Raw genomic sequence first — 24,550 nt, 5'->3', positions numbered from 1 at the left:
TCCACATCTCATAGGTGGGACAAAGTCATTGTTATGCAAGTCCAAGTCGAGTCGCAAGTCATCAAATTCATGACTCGAGTCCACATCTCATAGGTGGGACAAAGTCATTGATATGCAAGTCCAAGTCGAGTCGCAAGTCATCAAATTCATGACTCGAGTCCACATCTCATAGGTGGGACAAAGTCATTGTTATGCAAGTCCAAGTCGAGTCGCAAGTCATCAAATTCATGACTCGAGTCTGACTCGAGTCCAAGTCACATGACTCGAGTCCACATCTCATAGGTGGGACAAAGTCATTGTTATGCAAGTCCAAGTCGAGTCGCAAGTCATCAAATTCATGACTCGAGTCTGACTCGAGTCCAAGTCACATGACTCGAGTCCACATCTCATAGGTGGGACAAAGTCATTGTTATGCAAGTCCAAGTCGAGTCGCAAGTCATCAATTTCATGACTCGAGTCTGACTCGAGTCCAAGTCACATGACTCGAGTCCACATCTCATAGGTGGGACAAAGTCATTGTTATGCAAGTCCAAGTCGAGTCGCAAGTCATCAAATTCATGACTCGAGTCTGACTCGAGTCCAAGTCACATGACTCGAGTCCACATCTCATAGGTGGGACAAAGTCATTGTTATGCAAGTCCAAGTCGAGTCGCAAGTCATCAAATTCATGACTCGAGTCTGACTCGAGTCCAAGTCACATGACTCGAGTCCACATCTCATAGGTGGGACAAAGTCATTGTTATGCAAGTCCAAGTCGAGTCACAAGTCATCAAATTCATGACTCGAGTCTGACTCGAGTCCAAGTCACATGACTCGAGTCCACATCTCATAGGTGGGACAAAGTCATTGTTATGCAAGTCCAAGTCGAGTCGCAAGTCATCAAATTCATGACTCGAGTCTGACTCGAGTCCAAGTCACATGACTCGAGTCCACATCTCATAGGTGGGACAAAGTCATTGTTATGCAAGTCCAAGTCGAGTCGCAAGTCATCAAATTCATGACTCGAGTCTGACTCGAGTCCAAGTCACATGACTCGAGTCCACATCTCATAGGTGGGACAAAGTCATTGTTATGCAAGTCCAAGTCGAGTCGCAAGTCATCAAATTCATGACTCGAGTCTGACTCGAGTCCAAGTCACATGACTCGAGTCCACATCTCATAGGTGGGACAAAGTCATTGTTATGCAAGTCCAAGTCGAGTCGCAAGTCATCAAATTCATGACTCGAGTCTGACTCGAGTCCAAGTCACATGACTCGAGTCCACATCTCATAGGTGGGACAAAGTCATTGTTATGCAAGTCCAAGTCGAGTCGCAAGTCATCAAATTCATGACTCGAGTCTGACTCGAGTCCAAGTCACATGACTCGAGTCCACATCTCATAGGTGGTACAAAGTCATTGTTATGCAAGTCCAAGTCGAGTCGCAAGTCATCAAATTCATGACTCGAGTCTGACTCGAGTCCAAGTCACATGACTCGAGTCCACATCTCATAGGTGGGACAAAGTCATTGTTATGCAAGTCCAAGTCGAGTCGCAAGTCATCAAATTCATGACTCGAGTCTGACTCGAGTCCAAGTCACATGACTCGAGTCCACATCTCATAGGTGGGACAAAGTCATTGTTATGCAAGTCCAAGTCGAGTCGCAAGTCATCAAATTCATGACTCGAGTCTGACTCGAGTCCAAGTCACATGACTCGAGTCCACATCTCATAGGTGGGACAAAGTCATTGTTATGCAAGTCCAAGTCGAGTCGCAAGTCATCAAATTCATGACTCGAGTCTGACTCGAGTCCAAGTCACATGACTCGAGTCCACATCTCATAGGTGGGACAAAGTCATTGTTATGCAAGTCCAAGTCGAGTCGCAAGTCATCAAATTCATGACTCGAGTCTGACTCGAGTCCAAGTCACATGACTCGAGTCCACATCTCATAGGTGGGACAAAGTCATTGTTATGCAAGTCCAAGTCGAGTCGCAAGTCATCAAATTCATGACTCGAGTCTGACTCGAGTCCAAGTCACATGACTCGAGTCCACATCTCATAGGTGGGACAAAGTCATTGTTATGCAAGTCCAAGTCGAGTCGCAAGTCATCAAATTCATGACTCGAGTCTGACTCGAGTCCAAGTCACATGACTCGAGTCCACATCTCATAGGTGGGACAAAGTCATTGTTATGCAAGTCCAAGTCGAGTCGCAAGTCATCAAATTTATGACTCGAGTCTGACTCGAGTCCAAGTCACATGACTCGAGTCCACATCTCATAGGTGGGACAAAGTCATTGTTATGCAAGTCCAAGTCGAGTCGCAAGTCATCAAATTCATGACTCGAGTCTGACTCGAGTCCAAGTCACATGACTCGAGTCCACATCTCATAGGTGGGACAAAGTCATTGTTATGCAAGTCCAAGTCGAGTCGCAAGTCATCAAATTCATGACTCGAGTCTGACTCGAGTCCAAGTCACATGACTCGAGTCCACATCTCATAGGTGGGACAAAGTCATTGTTATGCAAGTCCAAGTCGAGTCGCAAGTCATCAAATTCATGACTCGAGTCTGACTCGAGTCCAAGTCACATGACTCGAGTCCACATCTCAGAGGTGGGACAAAGTCATTGTTATGCAAGTCCAAGTCGAGTCGCAAGTCATCAAATTCATGACTCGAGTCTGACTCGAGTCCAAGTCACATGACTCGAGTCCACATCTCATAGGTGGGACAAAGTCATTGTTATGCAAGTCCAAGTCGAGTCGCAAGTCATCAAATTCATGACTCGAGTCTGACTCGAGTCCAAGTCACATGACTCGAGTCCACATCTCAGAGGTGGGACAAAGTCATTGTTATGCAAGTCCAAGTCGAGTCGCAAGTCATCAAATTCATGACTCGAGTCTGACTCGAGTCCAAGTCACATGACTCGAGTCCACATCTCAGAGGTGGGACAAAGTCATTGTTATGCAAGTCCAAGTCGAGTCGCAAGTCATCAAATTCATGACTCGAGTCTGACTCGAGTCCAAGTCACATGACTCGAGTCCACACCTCTGGTAGATACACGTAGTAACACAACTGCCCGCTCCGATAATTCACCGGAAGCATTTCAAATATTCCCTGCGATACTATTGAAGCAATGCCTATTTGAGTCTATGGGTATGTCTGTGAGTCTACGGGTTTCGATTAAAGAACTATGAAGCTGATATTTCAAACTACCATGGACCACACAGCAACACCACGTTGATCCGATTACGAGTTTGATACGTTATGAGCTGCATTGGCTACTATGTCTACTCGTCTTCAAGAGTCGCCATCAATCTACTCCATCCCATCTCGCCGATCAGTAGTACCCAGCTACTAACAGAACCAAATCGACTCCGACTACACTGGTCAACACACTTTTTCTGGCATAAGGTATTTCAATGTAATTTTGGGGTGCTGATTCCAAATCTGGCAATCAGTTTTTGTCTATCACATCAGGTTTTTGAGATATCAAATATTGCATTTTCAATAAAAACTGCAAAAGAAAAATGTTAAATAAATGTGGATATCTACATAAAATTATATTATAAACACACTATCCTAAAAATACAGCACCATATTTTAACACTAAAGCAGTCACTGACTCGCAACAACTTTCAATCATAAGTGACAGAGTTAATTTCGGGTAAAATCAATGAAAATGGGGTATGCCGATCGCATAAAATGAGATGTGATAGAGCAAATCTGAGATCAGATTTGGAATCAGCACCCTGAAATTAGTCTAAAACAGCTGCAAAAGTCCAGGCCAGAAAAAAATGTTTTTTTTTGTTGACCAGTGTTATGATGCGTGGTTCGCGGTGACCCGCTGCCATACCCGCCACGTCTAGACCTCGTGCACGATATGGCCAGCGCAGTTTCGGGGTCTCCGGGCCCAAAGAGTTGCAACGCCGTTACCAGCTCATCATGTTCGAGATCCATCTCCGAGTCTGAGCCAGCTCTACAACATACTCAAATCGTTGTTGTTGTTTCAGAGAGCCTTCTTCAATGTATGATCAATGCGTGATCAATGCGTGATCAATGCGCACTCGTGATGGATTGGACTCATCAATGTGCGCAATAACAAATGTTCTTACACGCTGCTTGTTTCAATCATTCACGACCCACGTTCTAAATATTCACCATGAGTCTACTCCTGAAACCGTCCATCGGCTCGCTCGCCAACCTTGAGATGAGCAAAGGAACGTTGCCAATCGATTTCCTGCCATACAGGAGAAGACGTGCCTATGGTAGGTCTATTGATCTCTATCTGAGTCTATGGGTGTCTATGTACATCTTTTGGTGTATGTTTGGATCTATTGGCGTCAATGTGAGTCAATTTGTCTCTACAAAAAAAGATATGAATCTGCTAAACAATTTTCTTTTTTACCAGTTAAGGCCCACTGAGCTATGTAGCTCTTTTTCAGAAGCGATCTGGCCACAGATGACGGCTCACCGAAGTGGCTTGCCGTCACGTGGAAATGTGTAGCAGCCAAATACTCTAAACGCACGTTTCTAAACGTGGAGGGAAAGACCGGAGAACCCAGAGAAAAATTCACTTGACCACGGGGAGAACACGCAAACTTCAAATATACATTCTAGATTTGAAGCTTTCGTGACTGCAAGGATTCATATTCTTAGGTCTTTTCGGTAAAGTCACGTAGGTAAAAAATAAAAATAAAAATTAATAAAAGTAAAATAAAAAAATAACATAAAAATCACGACGTCTTCATTTTATTTTATTTATTTTATTTTACTTTTATTAATTCAAATTTTAAATTTTTACCTCCGTGACTTTACCGAAAAAAACCTAAGAAAATTCAAATATGCAGGCGTCAGGGTCGGCATCGAATCCACGACCACCTGCACACCAGGCGAGGGAGTTAACATCTCGCTACCGTGGGGCTCCTGTTATCCGGACATTTCCAGGAGTGCAACTCGGCGACTCCGTTCATCCTCATGTATTCGTGTAAATTCATTCATATTATCCGTGTGGTTATCCGCGACACTCAATGAACTCCCTCGCCTGGTACACAGGAGGTCGTGGCTTCGATCCTGCACCCTGACGATGCCCCGTTGTTGTATATTTGAAGTCCCCGTGGTCTCTCCCTCTCTCTCTCTCTCTACCCGAGGTGGTTCGCGTGGATTGTTCTCCTGGTTCTAGATTTGAAGCTTTCGTGACTGCAAGGATTCATACTCTTAGGTTTTTTCGGTAAAGTCACGTAGGTAAAAAATAAAAATAAATTATGCAAATAACAGATATAATAATAGAAATAAAATTATATAATAATAAGTTATTATTTTATTTCTATTATTATTTCTATTTTTATTATGTTTTATTTTTATTTTTTTACCTACGTGACTTTATCGAAAAAACCTACGAGTATGTTCTCCGGTTTTCGCCCTCCTCCTCCCTGTCCATGAAAAAAAAAACACGTGCTCAGACTATGTGGCTTGCTACTAGAAATCCCCACGTGTGCCGATGATGTAAGCCACTTCGGCGATGAGCTACCATCGCGTGTGGCCAGGTCACCTCTGAAAACGAGCTTGTGGCTCGGTGGGCTTTACCTGGTAAGATGCAACAGTGGACTTTAATTAAGATGAATATTCCTCCACGTGTAGGTCACTCCCTTCTACCTTTGGATACGCGCAGATAACGATTTGCACGGATAACGATTGGAGAGAGAAATCTGAGAACACAACATAAATGATAGAAGACGTCAGAGCAAGCAACGGGGGATGGGCCGGTGGCGTAGCGGTGTCACTCGTGCCTGACAGCAGGAAAGTCTGGGTTCATATCCCGACTCAGGCGCCGTTCTCTGTGGAATTTTCATGGTTCTCCCTCTGTTCTGCGTGGGTTTCCTCCGGGTTCTACAGATTTACTCTCATCGCAAACTTCCCCCCCCCCCACATACAATGTAACCGGTGTTGGTCAAACGTCGCAATGCTTACTCTTTGGTTTTTTCGGTAAAGTCACGTAGGTGAAAACAAAGTAAAATAAAAAATAAAACAACTAAATTAAATCACGACGTTTCGGAAGCAACACAAGCATCCGTCATCAGGTGTGACTGCTCTAGCAAAATTACTGAAGCGTATATATTTATATAAATGTATTATATAATATAAACACGTGTCTCTAAATAGCTCTCTTCATACGCTACAGTATTATATAAACACGTGTTTATTTAAATATAATATGTATTTATATAAACGCGTGTCTCTAAATAGCTCTCTTCATACGCTACAGTAATTTTGCTGGAGCAGTCACACCTGATGACGGATGCTTGTGTTGCTTCCGAAACGTCGCGATTTAATTTCGTTGTTTTATTTGTATTTTATTTTGTTTTCACCAAAAAAACAAAGAGTATGGATCCTTGCAGTCACGAACACTTCAAATCTAGTCGCAATGCTTACACTGCAAATCAGGCAAAGATCCCCCGTATAGCCTTGACAGCCTGTTGGGGCAAGGGGTGTTAGCGAGCATCTATGAAGGGCCGGCACTGTGGCACAGGAGGAAGTTGGTGGCCAGCACCACGCCCGGCCGCCTTTGTCTCGCCAGTGGCGATGTTTACACACCGCACCAGGTACTCATTTGAGGCTTAGTCGACCTAGGGGAGGCACAGGACCGGTTCAGTTAATAATTGTAAAACAGCAAGCAGGAGGTTGATGATGGGCAAGTCGCGAACGGTAGCAACAGAGCGAGACAGACGGAACGGTAATTGCGAAAACGTTCGAAGTGAAACATAAATTTAAAAAAACGATGTTTAAACCAGAGCGATGTTTAATAATATTTCTCAGACATAAATGACAGTGACTCAAAGCAGCGGCGTCGTGCTCTCAACGCTCAATGCAAGGGAACGGTAATTGCGTTAATGAAAAGCAACTCTAAAAATTTCACGTTTACTTTTCATTAAACACTCACGCCCGTGCAGCGCCGTGATTAGCTGAGACGCACGCTCGCTCACTAGCTCGCTCATCATCTGGGTAAACAAATGAAGAAACGCAGAGGCAAGACTGCTGCAGTGCGCACACCCCCACTACTGCAGATCCACCACTCACCCCCCCCCCACCACCACTCACCACCACCCACCACCACCCACCACCACCCCCCACCCCCCACCACCCTCTCCTTCCTCCGGGCCTTCACGGTCGTTTACGTTCGTCAAATATCGTGCGCCTTTCACTGGGCATTTGTGAAGAAGAGCTTCGTAGGTAATCGGATTTCTCCAGGATGCATGAAGATTCTGATTATAATTATTTAAAAATATATATATATCTTCGTTGCTTCAACGAATTTATCCAAAGTGTTTACTGCATATTTACTATCAAATAAAAATTAATTAGCAGCACCTTTGTCAACGCTCTTGCTGGATGAATGTGGGTGCGTATTCTTGTTACACGTGCAGGAAGATGAGACTAAACTGCTTGGAGGAAATCCATCTGTACTCAAATCAGTTTCAAGCCTCCAGCAAATCACGTGGCTTTTGCGTGCCCCCCCCCCCCCCCAATATCTGAGCTTAATAATGAAGAGCAACCACGCTAGTGTGCCTGCAAGGGCACGTGATTTCACAGAGGCAGTGGTCCGCAACGGTGATGCCAATGACAATAATGACAGTGTTTGTTTCGGAAATTCATCTTTTTTTACTCGCGATATTCAATGTAGAATAGACGTTAGATAAACTACCCCATAACCATAACATCTAAATGCCGGCCCCCGCCTACAAACCCCCCCCCCCCACACACACTTATATTTGCGTTTAAAAAATAAAAACCTTTGTATGTTCCGGTAATATTAATCGTGTTGTGTGAGTGCTATTTGGTGAGTAGGAAGTGAATGGGATTTCTCTCCAGGGGTGAGGAAGAGTGGGGCTGGGTGATCCGCGGGAAATGTTTGCATCGGCTTGGGTCGTCCGCGGGACAAAACTACGTTTGATAAGCAGCTGCTCCAGAGGAGTTCAAAACGTGAGCTTTCGAGAACAATAATGTCCATAATAGAGGTTTGTAAATGTCGCGGGTTTTACTCTCCAACACGCCAACCGCTGTGCCGTGCTAGTAACGAATTTGCATGCTTTGTGCACGTGACACAAACGTTACGAATTGCCTGTTCTGGGTGGTGGTGGTAGGTTTAACGACACATTTATATTCACGCGATTTTACACAACAACAAAACCCCCCCACTATACTACGCTCTAGGGGGACGTTTTCAATCGTTGCATGTTTCCAGCGTCGATGTACGGGGCTCAGCAACGCGGACTTTTGATGAAGATTATGGGACGATGACTAAAGAAACACACACACACTGAAAAGTACACAAAAAGCAGCGCGATGCCAATTTACCGAGAGTCAAACACGAACTAGACCCCCCCCCTCCGTGAACGGAACACGTCACAAGGAGAGGGCTGACGGAACAACGGAACAATGGACCAGAGAGACCAGGAACGCAATGCCCCCCCCCCCCCGCGGCTAAAAACAATGGGACCAACCCTGAAAGACACTCATGAAAAGATGGAACGACGAGATGAGTTCGTAGCGCAGGCGCGAGATGGATCGTGTGTCATCTCGAAGCCTCGAGAGACTGTGGGGGGGGGGGGGCGCGCGAATCATCCAGCAGCGGATAGATCATCGGTCATGTCATGGAATGAATGAATACCCCCCCCACCTCCCCCACCCTTACGAAACTCCTTCACTCAGCAGATATCGCATCGTGTTAAGGACCAGCCCGCGGAGATAACGGTGAAGCATTGCTTTGTCAGTGGATGCTCCGGTTGTCTCCGTGTCCTTATCTGACTGTGAGCGTCGTCTTGCCGTGGAGGGGTTTGTGCAAATTCGTGTCCGCCTTCCACGTTCGTTACCCAACGTACGGTTTTTGTAAGAAAGAAACATATGTGCTGGTATCTCGAATAACACTGGTCAACACACTTTTTCTGGCATAAGGTATTCGAACGGGTTTTAATGCAATTTTGGGGTGCTGATTCCAAATCTGGCATCAGTTTTTGTCTATCACATCAGGTTTTTGAGATATCAAATATTGCATTTTCAATAAAAACTGCAGATGAAATATATTAAATAAATGTGGATATCTACATTAAAATTATATTATAAACATACTATCCTAAAAATACAGCACCATATTTTAACACTAAAGCAGTCACTAACTCGCAACAACTTGCAATCATAAGTGACAGAGTTAATTTCGGGTAAAATCAATTAAAATGGGGTATGCCGATAACATAAAATGAGATGTGATAGAGCAAATCTGAGATCAGATTTGGAATCGGCACCCTGCAGTTAGTCCAAAACAGCTGCAAAAGTCCAGGCCAGAAAAAATGTTTTTTTTTTTACCAGTGTAATAAATGCAGCCGTGAGAGGGCCACGTTTTGACATCGTGGCTTATTTTTAATAGGCGCATAACTGTGCATCGATTCGTCGATTAAAAGAAAAAAAAACACCAGAAACGATTTTGATAGCCATGGTGCAACACACAGTGGACTGGGAATGAAGTGTGTTGGACGACATCTTTGATAACGGACGCAATCGATTCGCCGATGTGATTCCAACGTTAACAAAAGACACAAACGAGACGTAAAGGGGGCGAACAAACGAGTCAAACAAAATCACCGATTCCTGGACGTAATCGCGATCCCAAAAAGTTGTGATGATTCGTCGACTTTTTGTGGGGAGTGCGGGGAGGGGGAGTGAATCAGTGCTTACCCAATATTTTGTCTAAAAGCACTAAAAGCACAAGCATAACTCTGGATCGTATCTCCACGTGAATGCGTTTATAAATCAGCTCAAGCCTCCCGCAAACCACGTGACTTCTATTTTTAGATTTAAAGCTTTCGTGGCTGCAGGGATTCATCTTCTTGGTTCTTTCGGCAAAGTCACGTAGAATGGAAATAATAAAATAATAAAAATAAAACATAATAAAATAATTCTCACGACGTTTCGGCCACAACGCAAGCAGCCGTCCTGTCTTCTCGACAGACCTGTTCTTCACCTGAGGACGGCTGCTTGCGTTGTGGCCGAAACGTCGTGAGAATTATTTTATTATGTTTTATTTTTGTTATTTATTATTTCCATTCTACGTGATGAACACGTGACTTCTGTGCGGTCCCCACCCCCACTCTGAACCCCTCCCCTCTGTCCCCACCCGCTGCAAAAACAGACGCTGCTCATCCGTGCAGCAGCAGCAGCAGTTGCATGAGTGACGAGACTGATGGAACAGCCTCTTCTTCTCTCATCCTCATGTCTCCTGACCCCCGTTATTCCAGCTCCTCCGTTCACTTCGCATCCTTTTACTCCGACTTCCCATTCTCTGCTCTCTTCCTTCACTCCGCTCCGCCCCCCCCCTGCCATCCCCCATTCATTTTTATTTCCCCCTGCATCACATCCTTGACTCTCCTTCACGTGGTGTCTGCTACGGGCACAAGTTGCTCGTATAAGCAAAATGTGCGTCTACTGGACATCTGTGAAAACTACTGCACATCTGTGAGAAAAGAGCCTCACGGCACATCTGATTGACTCCCGCATGAACACATATTCTCATTCTGTTTCTTGTCTATCGGCCTATTTGGCTTTCGGGACCAATATTACCAAGCAGCATTTGTTTAAGCAAAGCTAAAAGACTGGACCCGTGTTGACCTCCTGGATCCCATCAACTTGTTAAACAAATGCTGCTGGATTTACGAACGCTATTGGCAAGGGCACTGCATATCGTACATTGCTAATACAATTGACAATCTGGTTTAATACTGGGAATCAGCAGTGCTGCTTCAGCTTCCTTGCAAGGTTATTAGAGGTCCCATTTTTGCCAACTGGCAACCATTTCTCCGTGTTACTTTTCAAATGAGCTGAGTTTTTTCTCTGTTTTTTTTTTCTTTCTTTCAGATTTATACTAACAGCATCACGTCGCGAGATGAACGATCCATCCAGGATTCTCACAGAGCCAGTGTCAAAGCCTCACTCTTAGACAACGCGCGGGCTTGCTGCCCTTGAGAAAAGACCATTGTCTGATATGTCCCCTGTTATATATATCTAATCCCGGTGTTATTTACAAAGGTGTTGTTTTTGTTGTTTGTGCTTGTGCACCACCGTAAAGACGAAGATCCCCCCTATAGCCTTGACAGACTGTTGGGGCAAGTGCTGTGAGCGAACCAGCACCGATACAGCCCGGCATGGCACACGAGGGGGTGGGTGGCCAGCACCACGCCCGGCCGCCTTTGTCTCCTGTAGTGGCGATGTTTTGAACACCGTACCAGGTGCTCATTTGAGGCAGAGTCAAACCAGCCAACCCATTATCAGACGCGATCAATGCGTTGCATTTCTGAGTCATTTTGTACGGATTCCTTTTGTGCAGATTATTTTGCGTGTTAGCCAAATGGCAAACAACACTACAGTGCCAAGGCAAACACATGCGTACATACACACACGTGACTATATTTAGATATTTACCATCGCCCAAACAAATCATATTTAATTTAATCAGAGCTCCACTGAGTGCAACAGATGCATTATTTTCTCGACGGTGCTTAAATATCCACTCCCTGCTGAAAAATACATCTTCCCTTCGAACCCCAGTCGTTCTGCTGATGAGAGGGAGATCTCTACATTCAGATTAAACCACTGGGGAGAACAAAGACAAAGATCCCCAGCATAGCCTTAACAGACTGTAGGGGCAAGTGCTTTTAGCGAGCACCTATGAAGGTCGGAACGGTACACGAGAGGGTGATGGGTGGCCAGCACCACACCCGACCGCTTTTGTCTCCCCAGTGGCGATGTTTACACACCACAACAGATATCTCATTTGAGGCTGAGTCGACCTAGGGGAGGCCCAGGACCGGTTCAAATAATCGTCACTGGTGTTGGCCGTGAGCGGGAATCGAACTCGGGTCGCCGGGTTCGTGGCACTGACCGCTGCATTACCGTACACGCGTGCACACGGTTGCTTGCGAAGTGAATTGTTTGGAGGAAAAGATTTGTGGCCGGAAGATTTGTGTGTGTTTTTTTCTCATTTTAAAGTTAAACCGATGCTCTATTTTGTGCGAAAATGTTACGGCCGTGACAATTAAACGCAACGACTTGAGTCCAATTTGTTTAACATGCATAAAAGGCAATCCTTCTAATGTTTGAAAACAATATGTTTTAAACACGAAAAAGCGCGTTCAGATTACATCGGATTATACGCACAATTATTTGAGTGCACCTTTATTAAAACAAAAATCCCGGCATGTCGCAATAAATGTTGTTGATCTTAAGCAGAGCTCTGCGCAATCAAATCTGAAAAATTTAATTTACACTCAGCCATTTGTTCAGAACAAATTAGCTCATATTTAAATAAACAATATCATATTTCAATAGGGGGTGGGGGGGAATGGAGTATCTATTAAAAACGATTAAAACTTATTATTTTACCACGAAAAACCCACTGAGCTGTCAAGCTTTCTATCAGAAGCGATCTGGCTTTCACAATTGACAGCTCAACGAAGTGACTTATACTGGTAGGAACCACGTGGTTCCACCAGCCCACAGGAGATTATTGTGTCCGTCCGTCCGTCGTGCATCCAAAAATGGGAGGGTTGGGGATGGGTGGAGAGGGGAGGGTGGGGGGGGGCTGGGTTGGGGAGGGTGGGGAGGGGCTGGGTGGGGAAGGGAGGGTGGGGAGGGGCTGGGTGGGGAGGGTGGGGCTGGGTGGGGGGTGGGAGGGGTGGGGCTGGGTGGGGAGGGGCTGGTCACCCCGTGGTGCCCTTATGAAACTCAACGTTTAACCTACTCACGCCGGCTTGTGCCCGCCCTCACAGTCAGGCATATTTGCGGAATACACCACGCCGCCGTTGACCCTGGCCATTAACCGAGCAACCCAACGTTCCTACCAGCTCCCTCCGCAGGAATGTGTTCACGTGGACATGTTTAGCAGTCGCCAAACACTCGAAACTCGCGACGTCGAGTCTAAATGTTGGAGGGGAAAAAACGGACGTCCCGGAGAAAAATCCACGGAACCACGGGGAGAGAGGCACACACACTCCAAATATACAGGAGTCAGGGGTCGGGATAGGACCCACGACCTCGTGTATACTTGGCGAGGTAGTTAACATCTCGCTACCGCGGCACCCGTCGTGAAGTGAAGGTGAGTAGGAGGGAGTGTTGTCGCTAGCAAACACGCCCGGCCGCCTTTGTCTCCCCAGTGCTGATAATGTTTTGACATAGCAACGGGGGTACTCGTTTAAGGGTTGAGTAGACCTAGGGGAGGCCCGGGACCGGTTCCAGATATTTTTCCACTGATGTTATCAGAACCAGAATCGCGATCTTTATTTCGACTGCGATGATTGGCGGGTCAGCAAGTTAATCCATTGAGCGGGAATGGAAACTCAGACGTGAACTCAGACGGGAACTCAGAGTTTAACGCAGATGTTAAATGAGACGTTAACCCAGACGTTAACTAAGATCACTCAGACGTGAACCCACGTTGATTGTGGACGGTACGCAGGCAAACGCAAGTGACGAAGACCCACTTGGGGCAAGTGGCGTTAGCGACACAAGTAAATGCGCGCGCACGCACACGCGCACAGGCACGCGCGCACGCACACGCGCACAGGCACGCACACGCGCACAGGCACGCACACGCACACTCACGCACACACACACGCACACACACGCTCACGCTCACACACACGCACGTACACGCACGTACACGCACGCACGCACATTCACGCTCACACACACGCTCACACACGCACACACGCTCACACACACGCTCACACTCGCACGCACTCACACACACGCACACACTCACACACACACGGGCAATAAACATCGCGAGTCCAAAGCACGGATACTCTAGCGGCCAGTCGAGGGCGCCATTCTCCGTTCGAGGCGTGTGAGCTTGGCGCTCGACTCGCATTCGCATTGCCCCTGCGTCGGTCTTGACCGCGCGGAGAGTCGATGTTGTTTTCGCGTTCGAGCAACGCTGCTGTTCGGGCATTAATGTCCGACGTTTCGCTCCACGGCTATTCGGGAGATTGAATTGAGTCCTCGTTTCCTCTTCGGCCGCTGTTGGTGTCGATGAAATTCTCAGCAGCACGTGGCGCGAAACGTCGGACATCGTGCCGAGCAAGAACGAATACAACGACAAATATAACCCGGAAAGGCTTCGCAAGTGCTGGAAATCGAGGACCTATGAAGGCAGGGACGGTATACGAGGGGGGGGGGGGGCAGCGCCACGCCCGACCGCCTTTGTCTCCCCAGTGGTGGTATTCACACACAGCACGAGGTACTCACTTGAGGCTGAGTCAACCGCGAATACGCACACAAAGATAAAGACAAAGGTCCCCTCGTTATAGCCTGAACAGACTGTTGGGGGCAAGTGCTGTTAGCGAGCACCTATAAAGGCCGGGACTGTACACGAGGGGGTCGGTAGCCAACACCACGCCCGACCGCCTTTGTCTCCCCAGTGGTTATGTTTACACACCGTACTCATTTGAGGCTGAGTCGACCTAGGGGAGGCCCAGGGCCGGTTCAGATAATCGTCACTGGGTGTTGGCCGTGAGCAGGAATCGAACCTGGGTCGCCGGGTTCATAGCGCAGCGCGCTAACCGCTACACTACCGCTCCCCCACATACACACACACAGACACTCACACGCACACACAGACACACACACACAGACACTCACACACACACAGAGACACGCACACACACACAGACACTCACACGCACACACAGACACTCACACACACACAGACACACACACAACAACAACCGCCATTCGCCACTAAGTCGCAGTGTCGTCACCACGACGCTTGTGCCAGGCCATGTGCACCCTGAGGCCACGTGAAGTGTCGAACGCCCGCTGGCAGGAGGTCACGGGGCAGACCCAGGTGCCACGGGTCGACTGACACAGACACACGCTCACACATACACACACACAGACACTCACACACAGACACACACACAGACACACACACTCACACACACACACAGACACTCACACACAGACACACAGACACACACACACACTGACACTCACACACAGACACACACACATGTACACCTCAATCGCGTCTGTCACTGCTCTGGTGCCCTTACGATGACTGACAGACGTGACTTGGACCGCATCTCGAGCTCGCTCTCATGATGAAATCCCTTCTGTCGGCAGTCAAGGTTCGCTCGCTACATGCAGGGCCGCGCTTCTAGCTTCACTCCGCAAAGTAACTTGTGATTGAGTCAGCAAAAACGTGGGCTGGGGGCTTTGTTGTGTTATAATTAAGCGAGCTGGACAGGTGTGCGGACATACCCGTATAGATTGTTTGCGCTCGCCGTCTTTAATGATTATAGAAAAACACCTCCACCATCGTTAACTTGCTGACAAATTAGTCCCAGGAGATATGATGAGCTGACCCACTTTTTAGTTGTTGAGCTAATTAAGCCCACCCCCACCACGCTCCGATGCAAAAATCTTTAAATACTTATCAACACATTTTCTATTCAAGGCATGCATATAATGTCAGCCATAACTAACTTAATTCTGAGTTTTTCAGGTTTACATTACGTTTTGAATGCCATATTTGTAAATGATGGGAAAATCTCATCATCATCACCACCATCATCATCATCACCACGGAATGATAGAGTAGGCTGGGGGAAAAAAGATATTGCAAAAAAAGACATGGGAATCGTGTGAAACTCATTACCACCGTTTATGACATCTGCAACCCCCCCCCCCCCCCCCCCCATAATTTCCTAAATAAGTAAATTGCGCTACCCTCTGGTCTTGGGATCATCGTCAAAATAAATTTGAGAAGATATCACCGACAAGGTCTGAGACAGACTGTGAGAGCAGTGAGCGGTGGTGACCGTACCGTGCTGATGAGTATTCTTAGGTTTTTTTCGGTAAAGTCACGTAGGTAAAAAATGTAAATTAATAAAAGTAAAGTAAAATAAAAATTACGACGTTTCGGAGGCAACACAAGCTTCCGTCTTCAGGTGGAACCGTCACAGCACGATAGCTGTGTCAAGTGAGAGGATACAGCTATCGTGCTGTGACGGTTCCACCTGAAGACGGAAGCTTGTGTTGCCTCCGAAACGTCGTGATTTTTATTTTATTTTTATTTTACTTTTATTAATTTTAAATTTTTACCTACGTGACTTTACCAAAAAAACCTAAGAATATGAATCCTTGCAGTCACGAAAGCTTCAAATTGTGCTGATGAGCCCTAATGAAGATGACACCGGTTCAACATTTGCTCAAATTTATTTTGACGGTGATATAAATGTTGATGGTTAAATTTTTTTTGCAAATGCCACAAATGTCTGCGGTCCTTCTTTTGTTTGTTACGCATTTTTGTTGTTGTTGCGTCTATAAGTTCGACACTTTCTGGATTGTAAGATGCCCGGTAGTCAAATAAAGTCGTGCAATCGTGGTTCCACACGCACGCAAACACACATATACACCGGTACAGAAGGTGGGAACGTGGGGGGGGCAGTGCGTCTTATAATATAGATAATCCGGTCATATTAAAACATATATTGAGAGTTTAATTGGCGCTCCTTTAAGGCTATTATGATAACACGTCAGATGATTTCCAGGGACACACAATTACGCATCCGTTGGTGCTATTACCTTTCGAAATTAAGGCGGCGTACCTTCGAAAGATAAATTATTGTGAAATGTTTGCAACGAGCATTTTTATTTTTTTGCGTTCTCCCAAAAGACACATCTATAATGGCGTTAAGTATTCCTGCACAGAATTTCGAAATAAAAACACGAAATAAATACAAAAAAAACCCAACATATATACACGTACAATTCGAAATTAAGTCTTAAATCTACCGCAGCGGGCTCCCTTTAACTGGCGAATGGCCCTAACTACTTGGCCATCATTTCCAGAAGCCACACCGCGTGGACGCGGGGAAAGAGGGACGCATGTGTTACACCACGAGGTCTCTATGCACGCCTACCCCCGCCCAAACAAGAAGGGGGTTAAATCCGTGAATGAAAGCCAAAAACAAAACCCAGGCCCCCTTCGCACTCACACCAGGCCCACGATTCGTTGCCAGCGATGCGGGACTTTGGGTGAATGGCTTAATTATAGTAATGAGTATCCCCGTTTTCGTGCGTCTGGGGGTGTAGCGGGGGGGGGGGGGGGGGGGGTCCTGGGGGGTGGGGGGGGTAAGGAGGCAGGGATAGGAGAAGGGTAACTCAGCGGAGCGCCGTCTCCCCGGCCTGATGATGATGAATGCGAGGGAGCGCTCCTCATTCGCGTGTGTAATGTCGTTATTTCATGGCAATGGGCTCAGAAGTGATCGACTTGGCCGCGCGCGAATTCCGGTGGAAAGGGGGTGGCTGGGTCAGTGGCGCAGCAGGCGGAGAGACGGACGGACGGACGGATGGGGAGATGGACAGACGGACGGCGAGACGAACGAATGGAAGGACAGACAGATTGGCGGACGTGCGTAAGAACGTACGTAAGAACGGACAGAAGGGACAGACAGACGAGGCAGTCGGACGGAGAGATTGGACGGAGGGATGCACAGACGGACGGACAGTCGGACGCGAGCAAGCGGGTACCGTGAGTGCACTCGAGTGCACGCAGGCGATATCAGCTCTCACCGATACCATCATCATCATTATGCCCTATAGACACCTCTCGCAGCCTTAGACCGTTGGGCCAAGTGCTGTTAGCGAGCCCTATTATTAAGGCCGGCACACGGCTCTTGAGAGCTCCCTCCACAGAAGAGGGGTATTTGGCCTACTCTTCCACGCTAGCCGGACGTCTTGTAAGAGACTAAGAATATAATTGGGGGTGTGGGGCGGGGGCTGTGGGGGACAGCAGTTGAGAGTAAGCGCTAGTTGTTGTTGTTGTGTTGTTGTTGTTGTTTCCTTGTGGTGGCGGTGGGTGGTTGGTTGGTTGGTGGGTAGTGGTGGTGGATGGTGGGGGGGGGGGAGATGTCTGGCTCGTAAAACACTGGCGGGGAATATTCGGCAGTGGAGGAAGGGAAGCGGGGGACTCGGGGCGATTTTCACGGCAGATTATTTCGTGAGTTACGGCATTAATATTTTAACAGCCCCCTAATATGCATGTCATTGCTCGGCCCCGCACGGATAGTAGCGAAGCCGCATTTCACGATCATTCCTGGCTGTCCAAATCTGCCCACCACCCCCACCACCCCCACTGCCTTTCTCTCTCCCCCCCCCCCACCACCACCACAACGTGCCCCCCACCACCCCCACTCTCCCCCCACCTACCCTTCCCCCCACCTACCCCCCCCCCCACCACCACAACGTGCCCCCCACCACCCACCCCACTCTCTCTTTTTTTATCATATTTTTTTCTTTTGTTTATTTTTGTTTTCTCTTTTTATCTTTACCTTTTTAGTTATTTATTTTTCTCGTTTCTCTCTCCCCCCCCCTACCACCACAACGTGCACCCCACCACCCCCCGTTTGTGCCGGGGGTATGGGGGGAAACCTCTCGGCGAACGGACCGGGCGCTTCACCGCCTATCCCCTTGGCAAGCTGCGTCGCATTTGCATGAGCGAGGCGAGTGGGGGGGGGCGACGGAGTGTGGGAGAGAGAGAGAGAAGGACGAGCGAGCGCTGCGTTGAATTGAGCCGCTCGCCTCTCTCTCTTTCTCTCGATCTGCCACTCCCCTCCCCTCTCTCTCTCTCCCTCCCTCCCTCCTGCCCACCAATTCCCTCCCAAGCATCTCACCTCCCACCCACCCACCCCGCTACCTCCCCTCCACTCCCTCTCTACCCCCCCCACCCACACAACCCACGCCTCGACACGCAAACCTGCCCAGCCACCCAGCCCACCCCTTCCCCCCCATCCAGCACAAGCACTCCTCTGGTCGCGGATTTGTGTCGAGTAATAACTGCGAGAGCCGCCACTGTTTGGTCGTGGTGGTGGTGGCTGCAGCGGAGACGGCGTTTGCTGGCTGGGTTTTCGCGTGGGCTGCTGCTGCTACTGCTGCTACTGCTGCTGTTACTGCTGCTGCCCCTACGCAAGGCAATGCGCTCGATATCCCCGCGAGCGAGACGCAGTAGCAGAGGCAGCGGACATCACAGCGCTTCGCAGTCCACCTGCTAACACCACCACGACCATCATCATCATCATCGCCGCAGCCGCCGCCGCCGTCACCCGGTTCCTCCGGCCCGAGATCAACTCGGCGCAACAGCGGGGCGAGGCGTCGCCACTTCTTGGCGATTTTTGTCACGATCAACTTTTTTTCCGCGTCGACTTGAAATTCAATTCCCGTGCTCGCAGCTGAAAGCGCGAGGCACCCGTCCACTCTGCACGCTGCGAACCGGCGCGTGCAACGCAAGTTTGCGTCTCATCCTCCAGCCGCGAGCCCCTAAATCAACGGGCGACCAACCAACATCCATCGTGGGTGACCCGCTCGCGGACGGCAAGCAAGCAAGATCCGAGGGATACTCCGAGATCGAATTGACAGATCGTCGCTCGCTCGCTCGCTCGCCGCCGTCATCCCAGTCGCTCGGAGTTGCGTTGTCCCCCTTCTTCCCGCGGGAAGAGAGATGGTGGGCAGGCGCGGGGGGTGTTGGTGATGCCCCCTTGCAGATCATGGTGACAGGGTCCCACGGCTCACACAGCCTCGAGAATAATAATAATAATACCGTTACGTCAACATGCCTCCCACGTCTCCATGGACCGTGCTGCCCCGGCAGCTGCCCTCCACTTCCTCGACGCCGCCGCCACCACTGCTGCGGCTGCTGCTGCTGCCCCTTGCCGTGCTGTGTCTGGCTCTGGGGGCAGCCGAGTGCGAGCTGTACGGGGCAGTGTCGATCCACAAAATCATCGTCGGGGGCAAGCACCGCGGGCCGCTCACCGCGGCTCATTCGCCCTCCTCCCTGCGCTCTCGTGGTGAGTGCGGCTCCCGAGTGAGTGAGCGGTGCGAGTGAGACGTTCTTCCTCTTGTCCGTACGGCTTCATGTAGATAGATGGCAGGGCAACGGTTGTAATTTCACATGCAGGTGGTCAAGCCCAGATGACGGCGTCAGGATCGGCAAAAGTGCATCGCTGCGTAAACGTGAGTGAGCTGAGTGGAGCGAGCGAGCGAGTGGTTCATACACTGATATTGGCGCTACGAACCGAGTTCGATTCTCCGCTCACGGCCAACACCGGTGACGATTATTTGAACAGGTCATGGGCCTCCCCTAGGTCGGCTCAGCCTCAAATGAGTACCTGGGTGCGGTGTGTAGTAAACATCGCCACGGGGGAGACAAAGGCGGCCGGGCGTGGTGCTGGCCACCCACCCCCTCGTGCGCCGTGCCGGCCTTCATAGGTGCTACTCGCTGACAGAACTTGTCCCGACAGTCTGTGTGTGTGTGTGCGCGCGCATTCGAGTACTGGCACGACGCGCCTGATCCAGGCAATGCGCAGACACACACACACGGATAAAAGCAATTGCCTATCCTCCCGCATAGCATTTAACGTGCCGTTTGGGCGAATGCTGTTAGCGAGCATCTATTTAAGGCCGCCACGGAACCGCGAAGGGTTTGGGTGGCCAACACCACGCCCGGCCGCCTTTGTCTCCCCGAGTGACAATTGTCATTGCACATCGCACCAGGTACTCAATTGAGGCTGAGTCGACCTAGGACCGAGTTCGGATAAACGTCACTTGCTATTGGCCGTGGGCTGGCGGAATGGAACTCGGTTCACCGCACGGACACACACACACACATCAAAAACATACCCACAACCACCAACAACAACCACAACAACACGTGCCGCGCACAATGATCACCTCCAGCGCGACAGATTGAGCACGCGCCGAACAATTGTTCAGCATGGGGGGCTCCTCGATCCGTTTGGGATTCGCGCCCCCCCCCCCCCCAAATGGTGTTGGCTACGGCACGCGCCACGACCGCCCACCTCTACCTCTGTTCTCTCACCGACCCCGCCGCTGATGAAACGCGCACGCCACCTCTCCACCACCTCTCCACCACCAGGGTCTTCGTTTTATTTTGGGAATCCGTGACACCAGGCGGGGGGAGGCTCGGGAAAGAAGAAAGAGAAACCCCGTGTCTGATACCGCCTGCCAAACTGAATCGTACAGCCGCGGTCTGGAATCGAACCTAAAGCGGGCCACGCTCGGAGCACGCGCACAGATTATTACGCAAAGGATGACAGGCTACTGACAGTACATCCCACAGACAGTACATCCTATTGACAGTACATCCCATTGACAGGACATCCCACTGACAGTACATCCCATTGGCAGTACATCCTACAGACAGTACATTCCACTGACAGTACATCCTACTGACAGTACATCCCACTGACAGTACATCCTACTGACAGTACATCCCACTGACAGTACATCCTACTGACAGTACATTCACTACACACGCAGTGCCTCTACGACCGCACCGCCCCGCGCGCAACTCGTCGCTGGATCTCGGAAGCTAATCGGGAATTGTGGAGCCCGGTTATGACTTGGATGGCAGGCGATGCGGGAATTACCGCGCATCGTCGTATCTGGGATGCGACGCAGCCAAGGGCAGTGCGTGACAACGCGGCAATGGGGATTCTTCATCGGATCTGCGCGGAGCTTTTGAGTGTCGGTTCACCCTGCCGCACGGGCTGGTGTTGAGTGCTTCCCTCCTCGTGTCTTGGATTCCCTGCTCGGTAGATGATGGGTCGAACATCCACGTGTGGGGCAGGACCCTCCTGGCAAACGCGTCTCGAGAACTCGGCCAGGAGTGTCGTGCGGAAGACGATTGTCTGGCACGCCGCCATGCGATGTTGTGCACGATCAATGCACGTGGTTGGTTAATGCACTACGAGGACGATCTCGGTTTAGGATTACCCTGAATACGGGAACGGTGGGCGAAAGATCTCAGAGCGAGTAGCTATTTCTAAGGGCACGAGGTTGTGGTTGATCCAGAGCCGCGCGTGACCGCCTTTGTCTTCGCCAATGATCACGGTGGCGATTGTGGATATCGTACGCACCAATAGCAGGTATTCATTTAAGGCTGAATCGACCTAGGGGGAGTCCCAGGTCCGGTTCAGATCATTGTCAGTGGTGTTGGCCGTGAATGGGAATCGAACACGGGTCCGTTGGGTTTCGTAGCACAGCGGGTTATGGTGTAAACAAAGATACAGACAAATATCCCCCGTATAGCCTTAACAGACTGTTGGGGCAAGTGCCGTTAGCAAGCACCTGTGAAGTCTGGTACGGCACACGAGGGGGTGGGTGGCCAGCACCACGCCCGGCCGCCTTTGCCTTCCCCAGTGGGGATGATTACACATCGCACCGGCTACTCATTTGAGGCTGAGTCGACCTAAGGGGGGGGGGGGAGGATATCCAGTTCCAGTTCAGATAATCGTCACCGGTTTTGGCCGCGAGCGATAACTCTGGAGTCGCCAAGATTTGTCGCGCGGCGGCGCCAACCGTTGCACCACCGCTCCCCGCACGCGCGCGCGCACGCCACCACAATCGCCACGTGTACGCCCCGCGCGCACGCGTGCCGATTCGCGTCCGCGCGCACGCCAACACAATCGGCATGCGGCACGTTTGCACACCCGCGCGTACGCCTGTTCACACAAGGTCACTTCGGCGTGCACACACGCACGCGCGCGCGCGCGGAGGCAAATGCACAGTTGCCACCACCACCACCACCGTAATTATGATTATAGCAACAGCTGAGATGCACGGTGCAAGGGAGAACGTGTAAACTCGGACCTCGTGTAAAGTTAGACATCGATTCCCGTGGCCGGTGTGATTAATGCCGCGCTGAATCGCATCAATGGGGGCGGGAAAGACGGATGATTGAGCAAAGACGAAGATGCCCCCCCCTCCCCCCGTGTAAACCAGACTGTTGGGGCAAGTGCTGTGGGTAGCGAGTAGCAAAAGCGATGTGGGCACACGAGAGGGGGTGGGTGGTTACCTCCATGGTCAGCCTCCCTTGCTTACACATGGGACTCGGGACTGATTTGATGCTGAGTCGACTTAGCGCGTGCACACACAGAACGCACGCGCATGCAAAGATACAGATGACCCGTGTAGGCTCGGGGCCAGTGCTGTTAGCGAGCACCTATTGTTAAATGCCAGCAGCGGCTCGAGAGGTGTGGGCCCAATGGCATTTGTTTGAGCCAGCGCTGATTTTATTTTCTCTCTCTCTCTCTTATCACCGCGCAAGGTGATGGTTTCAGGCTGAATCGACCTAGGGGAGGGGGAAAGGTTCCATTACTGTGGCCGGTTCGGATACGAATGTGCTCCACTAACGTTGGCCGCGCAAACGGGGAATGGAACCCGGGCGTGTTTAGTGCATTGCGTTAAATCATTCTCGTCATCGCTTCACAATCGCACGCGCACACAAAAACAAAGATCCCCCGTATAGCCTTAACAGACTGTAGGGGCAAGTTATGTTAGCGAGCACCTATGAAGGCCGGAACGGTACACGAGGGGGTCAGTGGCCAGCACCACGCCCGACCGCCTTTGTCTCCCCAGTGGCGATGTTTACACATCGCATCAGGTACTCATTTCAGGCTGAGTCGACCTAGGGGAGGCCCAGGACCGGTTCAGATAATCGTCACTGGTGTTGGCCGTGAGCGGGAATCGATCCCGGGTCGCCAGGTTCATAGCGCAGCGCGCTAACCGCTACACTGCACTCACACACACGCACACACACACGCACGCACGCACGCACACACGCATGCACACACGCACGCACACGCACACATACACGCACGCATACACGCAGGCATACACACGCACGCACGCATACACACACACGCATACACGCACGCATACACACACACACGCACACACGCACACGCGCGCTTGCGAATTCTCTCCTTGAGACATCCAATCCGGCAGTTTGGGGATTCCCCCTCCGTCCTTCACAGCTCACCGTCTTCATCGCGAGCACTGCATCGCTCGTTCGTTACAGAGCAAGGGAGCAAGTACTGTTAGCGAGCACCTATTATTATTAAGGTCAGACACGCCTTTGTCTCCCCACTCCCCGATTTGCTTTTGCTTTACCTACCGTGCAAGGTGCGAATTTTAAGGCTGAGTGGACCTAGGGGAGAGGTCCGATTGAAGAGCGCGTCTGACACCACTCACCCACTGATCGTCATAGCCGTGGTCGAGAATCGCACTTGGGGGGTGGGGGTGGGGGGTGGCCGTGTCCATTGCGCGCATGTCGCTCAGCCACCGCTCACAAAAAACAAAACCAAAACGCCGTGTCCCCACGTAGAACCATCAACGGACTGGACAAACGCGATTAGCGAGCACCTATTAAAGCCGCATTCGTACACGAGGGGGCAGTGTGGTCAAAGCAATGGACGCGGCGACGTCCGTCTTTGTCTCCCCATTTTTGCCGATGCCGCACGCATTTCATCACGCGTTTATTTCAGGCTGAGTCGACCTAGACGGAGACCCCGCGCCGGTTTAAATTTGTTTGTTTTTTTGTTTGCTCCGTGCACCGAGGGTAGGATTCGAACCGTGGACGGCAAAAGGTCTGAGCGATGCAAAATGCCGCCTGCTCGCTGGGGTTGGAGGTGCACTGTTCTCCCCCAGTTCCGCACAAATTGCATC

At 49.9% G+C, this 24,550-nt stretch overlaps 1 protein-coding gene across 1 annotated transcript in view; it reads left to right on the top strand.

Moving 5' to 3' along the window:
* Positions 1-19,634: 19,634 nt before the first annotated feature.
* LOC144949083 (neurexin-1-beta-like) overlaps positions 19,635-24,550 on the top strand; it is a 559,393-nt gene continuing 554,477 nt past the window's right edge. The window contains exon 1 of the mRNA XM_078878916.1: positions 19,635-19,869. Coding sequence (XP_078735042.1) covers positions 19,635-19,869 — 235 coding nt within the window. The remainder of the gene's footprint in view (positions 19,870-24,550) is intronic.

Source organism: Lampetra fluviatilis, chromosome 52, assembly GCF_964198595.1.
Source record: "Lampetra fluviatilis chromosome 52, kcLamFluv1.1, whole genome shotgun sequence".
Classification (NCBI taxonomy): Eukaryota; Metazoa; Chordata; class Hyperoartia; order Petromyzontiformes; family Petromyzontidae; genus Lampetra; species Lampetra fluviatilis.
Note: the sequence above shows the minus strand (reverse complement) of the source record. Positions and strands in the feature narration are given on the sequence as shown.